Source organism: Myxine glutinosa, chromosome 8 (genome assembly GCF_964187855.1).
Source record: "Myxine glutinosa chromosome 8, kmMyxGlut1.1, whole genome shotgun sequence".
Classification (NCBI taxonomy): domain Eukaryota; kingdom Metazoa; phylum Chordata; class Myxini; order Myxiniformes; family Myxinidae; genus Myxine; species Myxine glutinosa.
In genome coordinates, this window is record NC_136268.1 from 96,053,569 (window position 1) to 96,067,443 (window position 13,875).

At 45.3% G+C, this 13,875-nt stretch overlaps 1 protein-coding gene across 4 annotated transcripts in view; it reads right to left on the bottom strand.

The window, feature by feature from the left end:
- HMCN1 (hemicentin 1) overlaps positions 1-13,875 on the bottom strand; it is a 451,947-nt gene that overhangs the window by 312,818 nt on the left and 125,254 nt on the right. For all 4 annotated transcript variants that reach the window (XR_013624351.1, XM_078783554.1, XM_078783553.1 and 1 more), the window contains exons 23-27: positions 11,716-11,991; positions 10,108-10,203; positions 9,520-9,714; positions 8,567-8,697; positions 7,657-7,804 (exon numbers count right to left, since the gene is read on the bottom strand). Coding sequence is in view for 3 of the 4 variants with exons in the window: in XM_078783554.1 (XP_078639680.1) it covers positions 7,657-7,804; positions 8,567-8,697; positions 9,520-9,714; positions 10,108-10,203; positions 11,716-11,991 (846 nt within the window). In the remaining variant the exon portion in view is untranslated. The remainder of the gene's footprint in view (positions 1-7,656; positions 7,805-8,566; positions 8,698-9,519; positions 9,715-10,107; positions 10,204-11,715; positions 11,992-13,875) is intronic.

Here is a 13,875-nt window from a genome sequence, read left to right on the forward strand (position 1 = left end):
ATTAAACCTGCGTCTCAGGTTTTATTCCCAAGCGTGAGCTATTGTTGGCGGGAAAGCAAGCGCCTCCATTATAGGCTGATCTGCCATTTTGTCCTCGAAGAGGCCGTCCGCTTGGTGCATCTTGTTTTGTCGTTGGGATTCCCATATCGACATCATCGTGTGGATCACTGTTGGTTTCCCTATCTGCTCAATTCCCATATCAACCTCTCACCTCATAACTCCTCGTTCGCAGCCACACCGATACCTGTCTGTTTTTCTTGCCGTTCTGCATGACTTCCACCTTCATCCAGCGTGAGGAATCATGCACGGACTTTGGGGAATGAAAACCTCATGGAGGCGGCTCATATTCCACTCACGTTTGGCATATCGTGAGTTTATTGCTTTGAGAGCATTGGGGAATGATGGTACTGTAGCGGTTACCGCTGGATGCACACAATCGCCTTGCACCGGCCAGAACACGGCCAGACGTGCCTCTCCCGGGCATGCCCGGACTCACTGTTCCCGGGCACGCCCGAACCTCCCGGGCACGCCCGCTCTCGCCTTTCCAGGGCTCGCCCAGAGCGTCCGGGCATGCCCGCTATCGCCTTTCCAGGGCTCGCCCAGAGCGTCCGGGCATGCCCGCTATCGCCTTTCCAGGGCTCGCCCAGAGCGTCCGAGCATGCCCGCTATCGCCTTTCCAGGGCTCGCCCAGAGCGTCCGGGCATGCCCGCTCTCGCCTTTCCAGTGCTGTCCAGAGCGCCCGGGCACGCCCAGCCTCGACTTGCCAGGCCGCAGCCAAACACGCCCGGGCAGGTCCAGACTCGCCTTTCCAAGGCTCGCCCTTGACACCCGGGCATGCCCGGTATAGCTTTTGCCGGGCAAACTTCCCGACATAAATGTGTATATATATTGCTGCCCGATAAACGGGCTTTTGGTCAGAATACCTGAGCTGTTTTGTTTCAATAAAGCAACTCGGACGAATTCCGTCTTTGGTCGCGTCAATTCTTTCGACTCGCGTTGGAGCACAGCTCCTTCAGTACCATCATATGTATTGTTCATTTGATGTATGTAATATTTTCATGGTACTTTCTTTAAGAGTGTTATTATTGTGTATGTGAAAGTTCTTAATACATTTACTTGTTAGTCCCCTACCGGTGTACACTGGAGGGGACTTTGGGTTTGCACGCCGTCCCTCCGTCTGTCAGTCTGTCAGTCTGTCCGTCCATCAGTCCATCAGTCTGTCAGTCCGTCACGCAAAGAACAGCTTTCCGGACTTTTTTTCTAAACGCTTAATGCTAATGATTTCAAACTTGGCACATGGTTTCTTCATGATAAGATACAGATCAAGTTCGAACTTCACGAAGTTTCGATCATTTTTGACAAAGTTATGGCACTTTGAACTTTGGCAATCTATATATATAAAACACAGTGTGTGTGTGTGTGTGTGTGTGTGTGTGTGTGTGTGTGTGTGTGTGTGTGTGTGTGTAATGTTACCGATAGACTCCTAAACGGAGAGGCTTACGTGCTTGATATTTGGCATAGACATGGCCATTGAGCCTGGGACGAACATGGCCGAACTCAAAATATTTGGCGATCCATATTTTTTATTCATATTTACCTCAGCGCATTTCAGCAAAGTACCCGCTAATCTCAGCCGGTGTCAGAACAGCTCGCTGATTCGCTCAGAGCGATCACGTGATGTTCCATCCCCACCGCCAGACTGATTCGCTCAGAGCGATCACGTGATGTGACCATTGCCATTCACTCCACATAGGTGGAGATGCAGTTACCGGGCGCCATCTTGGTTGGCATTCGATGCTGGGCGATGGTGATTTCCGTCACACGTTTGCACGTAATTCAGAGCGAAAAGCGATCGTGTTTTGTGTCGATTTTTGTCGATTTTGTGCGATATGAATTAAATGTCTTTGATAGGGAACGGTAATTCTGCCAGGGGCGCTGCGCGCACTATTTACGTCACGCTGTGCATGGCACTCTGTGACCGCCGTTGCGGTGCAATGCTTTGCGGGCAAATCGTTTTTATGCCATGGTATGTCATATTTTGGACTTAACCACTCTTCATGACTGATCATGTGAAATCTACACACTCATGGCTACCACCGAGACGGATCCTGGTTTCACGTGAGTAATATTTACCATATTTGCTCGATTTTTGAAACCGATGCATGCAAATATCGTGTCTATACCACACCTAAAATATTTTTTAGAAAGAATAAGCACATCTCCCCTTTGAAAGTGCCCCCTGAAGTGTGTCCAGGTGGAATTTCTAAGTCGTAGGTCTTAGCAACTCAGCAATCTTTTACCGCATGGATTTATCTCGAGTATTTACTAAACTGTGCTAAGTTGAAGTTGCGTACATATTTCAGCAGTTTTCAATGCAAATCAGTGCAATGTAACCTCCCCCCTCCCCCCCCTACCCCTCCCCTCCTACCCCCCCCTCCCCCTCCCACCCCTCCCATCCCTCACCCTACCCCCTCCTCCCTCCCCCTCCCCCTCCCCCCCCCCTCCCCCTCCCCCCCCTCTCCCCTCCCCCTCCCCTCCCCCTCCCCCCCTTACCCCTCCCCCTCCCCCCCTTCCATTCCACTCACGTTTGGCATAACATGAGTTTATTGCTTTGAAAGGATTGGGGAATGATGGTACCATCATATGTATTGTTCATTTGATGTAAGTGATATTTTCATAGTACTTTCTTTAAGAATGTTATTATTGTGTATGTGGGAGTTCTTAATACAATTACTTGTTTGTTCTACACAATTATTGCCTTGGTGTGGTTTTACCATGGTTCATTAGAACACTCAAAATCAAAATAACAAATCTTTCTGCCGCGTGTTCCCTCTCGAGACTCTGAGGGGCACCGTAACCGGAGTTTGGGGAGGTAACACGTAACAATATATATGTATATACACGCTACCAGATTCTTGTACCAGATGCGCTAAACATCTACTGCGTATAAACGCCGTTGAAAGGCAGCGCCGCGTGTTTCACCGTTTTCGCTTCCGGATTGATCGTTTATCAGCAATAAAGCGCCGGAAATATATCTTTATTGGCCATCTGGTGACTCTGCTGCTGTTGGTGGCAAGCGTGCCAGGCCAACCTGCTCTCACTGTAAGCCAGCCAGCCATCGCAGAAGCAACAGGGGTGTTGTGACCTGTCCACTACTTAAATGACAATCTGATTCATTTTGTTGACTCATGACTGAAAATGATTGAGACAGTCATTATAGTTTGTGCAATTGATAAGACCTGTGCATGCTGCTCAGTGCTGTGCATCCAGTGTGCATGATATTTTATTCATATACTAGACAAAGAATATCGTTTACTGAACAATGCTGTACTTGTATGTACTTTGTGAATTAGGCTCACAAGACAATGACTTGACCTTTGAATCACACTTCTGGCGGCCAACTTAATATCCCGTGGGGTTTTCAAGTGTAAGTAGTATGATGCCACATGCATTTATTGTCCTTCATGGATAAGTCAAGCCTTGTGTACATACTTCTTGTAAATGGTGCTTCACCAAACATGTGTGTGAAAATTCTATACATGTAGGCCTACTCGTCATTTTGCCTTGATATTTTGGCATGACAGCTTGGGCTAGCGTACAGATGGGGGGGGGGGGTGGGGGGGGGGGCGAGGATTTACAGTATTTGTGCACAGTTGCAATGCAGATTATGCTTGAAGATTCAATGCAGATTATGCTTGAAGATTCAATGCAGATTATGCTGCACATAATAAATACAGCAGTAGTAGAAGAAACATGAGCATGTTTGTTTCGCATAAATTCCAATTAAAATCAGTGCTGGTCACAACTTATTTGCTCGGAAAAAGTGAAAAATACAGAATATTGGCAAGGTGCCAAAAAAAATTGGCACTCGGCCAATAACTCTTATGGTACTTTTATTTACTTTACTTGTCCAACATGCTTGAAAAAAACCTTTAGAACCATAGAAATTGATTCTGATTGTAAATTACTGTTTGGTATTTTTTGCGAAATTTTCTAGATTTCCTGGCATGAAAAGTTGAAAAACTTGACATTTTGGGGAACACATGAATATTTAAATTTTTGTTTTCATGTATTTGTAATTGCCCAATTTGACCAACCCTGCTATTTTATGGAGGTACAGGGTTGGTACTTTAATGCTGCAGGTAGAACTCTAAATCCATAATTTGAGCATCTGGTACAAGAATCTGGTAGCGTGACACACACACACACACACACACACACACATATATATATATATATATATATATATATATATATATATATATATATATATATTATTCCCTACACTACTTAACACACGAATCTCCTGGTAGATTCACAATCATACACCTGATATTTGTTATATTATATCACCTTTATCTCTCAATATTGTTGAAATGAAGATCAAATAGCTGTATGTTGAAATCTGTTGAAAAAGTCAAAACTTTACATGGGGTGTACTTACTTTTTCACGTCAGTGTGTGTGTGTGTGTGTGTGTGTGTGTGTGTGTGTGTGTGTGTGTGTGTGTGTGTGTGTGTGTGTGTGTGTGTGTGTGTGTGTGTGTGTGTGTGTGTGTGTGTATATATATATATACACACAGTGACGTGAAAAAGTAAGTACACCCCATGTAAAGTTTTGACCTTTTCAACAGATTTCAACATACAGCTATTTGATCTTCATTTCAACAATATTGAGAGATAAAGGTGATATAATATAACAAATATCAGGTGTTTGATTGTGAATCTACCAGGAGATTCGTGTGTTAAGTAGTGTAGGGAATAATGAGTAGAGCCCTTGTATGTCTCACCTGGTAATCAAACCTTTGTCCCTTATGGCACTGCAGACCACATAGACACTTGGTTAGGATCCCTTAGCACAACATTAATAACGCCCTCCCCCCGACATGACCTCGGAGGAAAGCAGGCCAGGACACCGCCGATAATGGCCACTGCCATTTGCACCTCCAAGAGGCCTATCCACCTCGCATAGCACGTGCTACGACCACAGAGTAGGGGACGGGAGTGAGAGTGACGCAGTGGGCGTGACCTGAGCGAGCCGGCGAGTCGGTGGAGGAGACCGATTGGTTGGCAGTGCGCCAGAGCTGACGTGACTGGGAGGCTATACAGAGAGCGGAACGCCATTGCGCAGTTGACACTAGCGACATTCCTGGCGCAGTCCAGAGCAGCTGGATTCGTGGTGGAGAGTTGGATCGAGAGTTCGTGTGTGCAGTTGGCAGTGAGCAGTTCGAGTCACAAGTTCGGTGACGAGGGTCGGAACGAGTCAGTTGTGAGTTGGATCCCGAGTTCAGGCAGTTCAGATCGGAGATCCTGAGACGAGGTGCGCACAAGTTCGAGTTCGGAATGGGAGAATTCGTTTGAGGTGCGCACGAGGAGAGTTGGCAGATCCCGAGTGCAGAGAGAGAGCCCGAGTGGAGCTCGCTGTCCTGCTGTCGATCTTGTGGTGATTGGCACGTGGAGCGAGGCCTTGTGGGACTTGGAGCGAAGGACCTCGTGGTGTGCAGTCGGGGCCGAGCAAAGCGGGGTTGGACAGCAGCCAAGGAAGACGACGAGACAGATAAGCCCGAGCTCCGCGTACATTTTGCACAGAAGACGTGTTTCTTTCGTAATTCATAATCCCTCGTTTTGTTTCTGAAGTCGGTGTGCGGGATCCCGATTTAGGATATTTATTACCGGCGCATGCTTTTTCCTGTCCTTGCTTTTCACAATAAACCCTTGTATTATTTTCTTGTGCAGATACCTGAATGCAGTTTCCTGGTTGCTTTTAATAGATAAGGCTGCAGGGCTCTCGCCATTCCCCTCCATTCCGCATGCTTGGGGCTTTTGATTTTGGAATCCGCCATTGAGTTTTCGCCTCGGAAGTTAAAGCCTTCGTGATCGGCATCCACAACTCTGCTGTTAATCGGAGTTGCGCGACAATATATATACATATATATATATATATAATAAAAAAGTATTATAAGTATACTAGAAATGAACAAAGAACCAGAGAAAACTAAACAACTGAAAAATATGTACAGATATACTGTACATCACATGGACGTCACCACATGGAGCCGTCCCCACATAGTTTCTGGTATCACCTCCAGTGTGTCAGTGTGTTAAAGCAAACAGATTTTTATCTCCAATTTGTTAACCAGTGTCTTTATTGCTTCATAGCAATTAAACAACAACAACAACAACATGCATTTTAAGGCCATTTTCCCTGCTAGAGCGGGGGTTAGCCTTGCGGTCCCCATGACAATCTTCTCCATTTTGCCCTATTTTCTGCATCTCTCCTTGTTAACCCCCTTGCCCGCATTTCTTATTCCACCATCTTTAGCCAAGTCTTTCTCGGTCTTCCCCGTCTTCTACTTCCTTCTACATTCATTTCCATCACTCTTCTCAACCAGTCACTTTCATCCTTCCTCAACACATGACCAAACCATCTCAACCTGTTCCTCTTCACAGCATCAATCACAGGCTCTATTCCCATCATCTTTCGCAATTCATCATTTGTCTTCCTCTCTCTCAACGATACTCCGCACATCCGTCGAACCATTCGCATTTCCACGCTTTCCAGCCTTCGTTGCTGCTCTACGTTCATTACCCATGTCTCGCTCCCATAAATCATAACACTTCTCACACATGCAGCATACACCTTTCCCTTCAGCTTCAACGACACTCCCCTCATCATCAGCATGCCACTCAGTTCCCGAAACTTCTTCCATGCACATCTCACTCGAGCAACCGTTGCTATTTAGTAGCAATATTTAGAACACTCATAGCAATTAAAGATATCAGTAAATGAAAATCGGTTTTACGTTTATTTTGTTGAATAGACCCACAATGCAATTAGTTTCCAGACAAACATTGTGGCCTGGAATTTTCTCTTCAGGTCTTCAAATACATCTTTTTGCCGAAAAAAGGTGGTGAGAGACACCATTGATCTGAGCTTTTGTAAGGGGATTCTTAATTTGTGAGATTAACCCATAAAGTGCTGGATTTACTGGTTAGGAGGCAAGGCATGCTTTTTTGTCATCGGCGTTTCTCCACCAATTAGAAGCGACCTTTCATAAGATAAGCGGGTATTAAACATTGTAAGAAAGGTCACGATGCATTATTTGGGTTGAGGTCAGTTTAAACTCATTTGCATACACGTGTCGGCCACGATCGTGGCCCGACGAGCTTTATGGGTTCAGTGGTTGTGAGTGGTATTCTTTTTTTATCATGGTAGAATGTGCATATTTCATTTATCACTCATTTTGGGGGAACCCAAATGGTTAGTGTCATGTTAAAAGTTGATGTGATGGTAGATCTGGTGATGACGTCACGGCTGACATTTATTTATGCAGGGCTCTGGCACCTCAAAATTTGGCAGGGCACCACTGGAATTAAGGGGTGTGGCGTAGGATGAGTGCGAGGCAAGGACACACAGGATGGATAAGATGGAAGCAAATTCTCAGGAAGGAAAAACTGTAAACTTGGAGGAGGTGGGCTTGGGGAGGGTTAATTGGGGTAGAAAGGATCATGGGATTCCAACATCATGAGGCGAGGAGCAGAGACTGAACCTCGACAAACAGATGAACTCTTTCTCTCTTATTGAAAAAACGTGCAGTATGTGCATCGATTGTGAAATTAAATAAATACATTTCATCCACTCAGCCTTCCTGAACTCACCGAATACAGAGAGACCAAAGACCTTGCGACTGTGGCCGGCCACGTTTGTGGCGTGGCACGAGTATGTGCCGGTGTGCTCCTTCTTTGCGGCAAACAAGCTCAGGGTCTTTCCTCCACGTCTCATTTGTACTGCATCATCAGGATCTATCTGTCACAAGTACACACGGAACAGTGATGATGCCAATACCAAATCGATCGATACTAACAGGTTCAATGGCATTTCAAATCGTGGCACATCAAGATACGGACCGGTTGTTTGGTGACGAAATGGAGTCCTTCAAAAGTCAATTCGTATTCCTTCGTCGAGCAATCGTACTATAATTCAACAAATGTCTGTCTGTCTGTTCCCAGGTACCGCAAAAACGGCTGAACCGATCGCAACGAAATTTTGGGTGGGTAATCCTGGGACCCCCTGGAGTAAAATAGGGTACATTGTTTTTGCAATTTTTTTCCCCAATTTTCCAATTTTTCCAATTTTCAAATTTCCAGTTTTTCCAAACACGATGGAATAATATTTACCGATGTGAACAGTGATGTGGCTTTTATTGAAATTCTACAAATACTGTTTAGATTTTGATGATTTGCGTGTGATATGATTTAACGGATGTTTATATGAATTGTTCAACATAAAAAAGCCTTCAATTTCTGATATTTTGCCTTTTCATTTGGGCCTCCCAATTGAAGCCCCGCCCATAGGGCGGGTACCGTTGCTAGTTAATCAAATCATCTATTATATCACCGTAATACCATGGAACATTCAAACGCTATATAATGCTGCTACCTTATTTGTTTTGTGAACGATATTCTATTTATCGCTGATATCGGCATCATGATCATTTATCCTGACAGTACAATTGCTGTTGTTGTTACGATGACATTTGCCATAAACTATTACAGACACAGGCCTCACTGCAGTGCCGTTGTGGAACCAGACAATGAGTGGCACCGGATGTCCAGACACTTCACATTCCAGCTCCACATGGTGTCCCTCAACTACAGTGATGTTCCGCACTGTATCGCTGTCCTCGATCTTCGTGGGCCCTGCGTACACACAACACAGACTGTTCATTCTGAATTCCCATTCACAGACACCCCATTCTCAATGTAAGAAGCATGTTCTTCATTTATGGGAAGAGATAAAAGTTAAGTATTGACAGTTTACCATGGAAACAATTCTAATCTCATGGACACAAATTTGGTGCGATACCCTTCCTGGTAGTTTGTCAGTGAGAGTAACAGGAGTGATATAATAAACATGTCTGTAAAGACATTTCTACTTTTAAGAAAGGCAGCTCGGTCTGCAAGAGTGTCCATCTCATCAAAGCTGGACAACTTGGTTACTGGCATGCTCCGATCCCAGGTATTCGTACTCACATCTGTTTCTTGACCTCTGCTAATCCCAGGTCACACTAAAAAGTTTGCTTATGGGATATAAACATGTTATCAGCAAACATTCATCGGGATATTTCCCAATTTAAATTCATCTGGACTTGTTGTGCAACTGTGTTGTTGAACCTTTATTGGTAAATGTGAAATTGTATGTACTGCAGTGTCCAAAAAATTCTCACCAAGTAAAAGGAACTTTCCAGTGAACCCCTCAAACCACCCCAATCCATCTCCCCCAACATTGTGAACCGTCTTTGTCCCTCAGTCACAAACCAATGTTTGTCTTTGCATCCATGTCCACGTATATATGTAGGTGTTTAAAGTTGCATCAAAGCTCTGCACTACAAACCAATTTTGTCTCACTGATGACAATTATTGTTTGTCTCACTGTCCAAGATTGATTGCTTAACGTACAGGCTTACACACTTCCGGTCTGGGGCCGGAAGAATTCCCAAACTCACAGCGCAACTTGCTCACCGTGAACCTCGAGGATAAACTTGTGCTTTGCTGTTCCTGCTTCGTTACTTGCCACACAAGAGTATTCTGCGGCGTCGTAGAGAGACAGGGATGGAATATTAAGCTGCAGTCCATCTGCTGTGATTTTCAGGCCGGGTTCGATTCCCGACAGCTCCTTCCTATTACGGAACCAACGTATCGCTGGTTTCGGGGTCCCTGGTGAAGATGAGAATACAGGAAGGAGTTGCACTGCAGGTTCTATTGATTTTTCAACCTGAATATATTGTACTTGATAGGAGGTTAGTGTATGTTGAGGTTTAAATGTGCCCTCGTGACTTTACATTCCTCTACAAATCCCACAATCCATGTTCTCCTGCACCACCGACTTCACCACATTCTGTGTCTATGCCACTGGAAACACAACTTCAGGTTCATACGTCACAAATGCGCCATTTTATGTCGATACTTTTTCAAGAAGCATTTGTGAAAAGAAAACAGAGTCAACACCTTTACGATGTATGCATATATGTATTTAGGTGGTCAATGCATAGACATGACCCTTACATATGTATAATTGGTAGATGGTGTATGACAAACAGGTGTGCTTACCTGTGAGAGGACAAGGGAATGTGATTTGCTGATTTACAACCCGCTCTTGGAGGGGTTTATCAAAGGGCGGTTCAGCTTCAATCAGTTTGGGGGAATCTGATCCAGGAAGAGAATAAAAAGATTTCGTGAAATCTCTAAGTAAGAAAACATCAAAGGAACTTGGCTTATTAAAAAAAAATCACAGGACAAGGATATTCATATACATTAAGAAATGAACTGCAAAGTCACCCTGAACCTTGTTGAGTAAATCAGTTTAAATTATCACAAATAGATCATATTCCCCCTTCTCAGACTTCCTGTCACTCAAGGTTGAAGAGGTAATTTGAAATAAAACGTGGGTAACATCATTTTCAATTGATGAGGTTCACCGTGTATGAGGAGAAGACTACGTCACCATGAAGTACAAGGAGAGGATGAGGGCCAGGTATGAGGATCTCAGCAAAGAAACCGACAGTTTGGAGGAGTAGAAGAAGTACAGAGAGGCGTTTAGGGGAATTGCAGTTTTGTGTGGAAGGACATCAGGAAAGGGTGAATCATCTAACCAGGTATGGTGAACAGAGGAAGTAGCAAAGGTAGTTGATCAAAAAGAGGAAGTTTGGAAGAGGATAGAGAAGATCGAGAATACAGGGGGACAACCGGATGTGGGGTTGCTGCACCTGTATAAGCAAAAGTTGAAAGCTGCACTGAGGGCTATGGATAAGGTGAGGAATGATAGGAAAGAGGATGTGCATGTACAACAACTTGCAGAGGATGTTGGGAATAAGATTGTCTACAAATTGGCTCGTGACAGGGATGAGGATACTAAGGACATCAGCAGAGTACACGACCTACAGGCAATCTTGTTCTAAGCATGCAACACGTTTTTCTGACGCATAACTTTATTTGGGCAGTGTATAAGCAACTGATAACTCCTTCAATCATTCCCGAAAATAAAAACAATAACCTGCGTGACATGCATGAAGCAAAAACATGTTTACTGCTTATAACCAAAACAGCTCACTGCATTGGAAAATGTGGGGACAGGAATACTGTGCTGTAAATGGTAGAGACTTGTAATACCCTCTCCCACCTGGAGGTGGCGCTATGTGATACACATTTACATAGAGAATTTACGTCCTCCTCCCTATCCCCCCAAGACCACCGACAAAGATAGAAACACGTACCCCTGTACACAAATTAGGGTCATGCTGATCCTATGTAGCAAGTCTTTATGTAATCGCACCAGAACTGTAGGAGGAGTAACGAGACAAACAGACAAGCAAACAAGCAAGCAAACACAGATCCGTGAATTATAGTAAGGATGAAGGGTGGAGGGTGGCAGTGATTAAAGATGGTGGGCGGGAGGCTAATGCCAGAGAGGGGGCCTGTATTGAAGGTATGGGAAGGATATTTCAAAGAGCTGTTGAACCAAGGAGGAAGCAACATTTTGCTGAAGCTTCCATGTAATGCAGAGAGGAAAGTGGAGTTGGGTATATTTGTGGTTTCAAGTGGTGAATATTTTGAGATTCATAATGGCCCATATCGATTGTCATTGTTTGAACAATCGGATGCATGTTCTACCTTTAATATGAATAGATAGCCAGTGATAGGCTATGAGTCTCAACTCACCTATCACCTGAAGCCAGGTCACTGCCACTGTGCTGCCTGCTGCATTTTGAGCCACACACGTGTAGTTTCCGCCATGAGAAGCATCAGCCACTGGTATGGTGAGAATGCTTCTGCTTCTACTGCTCTTGATGGTGTCACTAGAGGATGACAGAGCCGATCCACCCCTGAACCAAGTTAAAACAGGGACTGGTTTACCTTCAGCCACACACTGCAGCAAGGCAACGTCACCGAGCTTGACCTTGAGCTGCCTTGGCCCTGGTTCAATCAAGGGTGGTTCTGCAACAGAGAAAGAATTGAGAATCAATAATCAGCAGTAGCTCAAGAAATCTGAGAATGTAAAACTGGTATGTGAAAAGTAAATATGGAACTATACAAACTGTTCCTAGAGCTGGCCATCCAATCTAACTGAGAAACTGGGCAAGAAGAACCTTGGTCAGGGAGGTGACCAAGAACCCAATGCCAACTCTGACAGAAAGAACTACAGACTTCCTTGGCTAACATGGGAGAACCTGGCCGAAGGGCAGGGCCATCTTAAGGCATGGGCACACTGGGCAGTTGCCCAGGGGCCCCAAGTTGCCCAGGGGCCCACGATTCTAGGGGCACCATATTGTTCATGCTGCCATATTGTTCATGAGAGATCTCTTGGCAGAGTGGATAATTACTCAACCTCTCGCTGGAAAGGCCTGGGATTAAGTTACGAAATAAGACTGAAGCAGATATACATTTCATTTTATATGCAAATGGTATAATATTGTTATGAATTTGGTAATGCAACATCTAGAGCTAGGTAGATCTGAATAGGTAGGTATTCGGCTGTCGTGACAGGGACTCTACATGTAATAAGTTCTTGATGTTTAGGCGTTTGTCGGGGTAAGATGTATGATTGTGGATCTACCTGGAGGTCCGAGTGTTAAATAGTGAGGGATTAAAGGTAACGCCCCTGTGAGTATCACCTAGTAATCAAACCTTTGTCCTTTATGGCACTGCAAACCACATAAACATTAGTTAGGTCCTTAGCGCAACATTAAATAATTCCCTTTCCCTGACAAGGACTTCGTATTAAATTGACAGGAAACCAGGTCAAAAACACCGCCACGATTGGCCGCCACCGTGTACACCTCCAAAGGCCTACAAACCTGGCCGGCACGTGTTATGCCAGGACCGCAGGGTCGCGTAACGGGGGAGATGTCAGGAGTCGCGGGAGGCTTTGATTGGCTGAGGAGTGCGCAATGTGACGTCATCGGCCACCAATATAGGCGACGGTCGGACGCCATTTCAGGAGTTGAGTTGAGTTGAGTTGAGTGGAGTTGAGTTGAGTTCGTGGCAGGCACTGCAGACGCAGGCAGGCACCAGAGAGTTGAGCGGTGGTGGAGAGTTGGAGAGGACACGCCATTCCAGTCGCAGTTCGAGTGCAGTTCGGGTTGTAGGGAGTCGCAGGAGACACACGAGAGCACACCCAGTTGGCACTGAGCAGTTCGTTGGCACTTGGCTGCCAGCACTCCCGCGTCGAGTCGAGTGGAGTTGAAAGGAGTCCTTCCTGTCCCTGGTCAAGTGGAGCCGCTGGCCTGCGTCGGACGCGTGGTGCTTGGAGCGAGGGGCCTCGTGGTGTGCGATCGGGCCGGAAGGAGCGGTGCTGGACACCAACAATACAAGACGACAAAGACAGATAAGCCCGATCTCCGCGTATATTTTGAACGACGGGACGTGTTATTTTCGTGATTAATCTCCCTCGTTTGTGTTTGCTGTCAGTCGTGTGGGGACGTCCCGATTTAGGTTTATTAGAGTTATTAGATTTACCGGCGGGCTTTTTCACTGGCTTTACTTTTCCTAATAAACCCTTATATTACTTTTTGTACATAATATCTGAACGCAGTTTTCCTGGGTGTTTGATTTTAATAGATAAGGTTGCGGAGCCTTCGCTGCGCCCCGCCATTCCGCGCGTTGGTGTTGAACTTGAGTCCGCCATTGAGTGTTCGCCTCGGGAGTTAAAGTCTCGCAAATCGGTCATCCGTAACTGTGGTGTTAATCACAGTTACGCGACAAGTGGTGTCAGGAGTGTAGGATTTGAACCCGTCGGACAAATTTTTTTTGTCCGCGGCGAGACATCGACACGGTCGGGCGTACATTGCGTCCGACGTTCGAACGCAAAATTTGTATAGG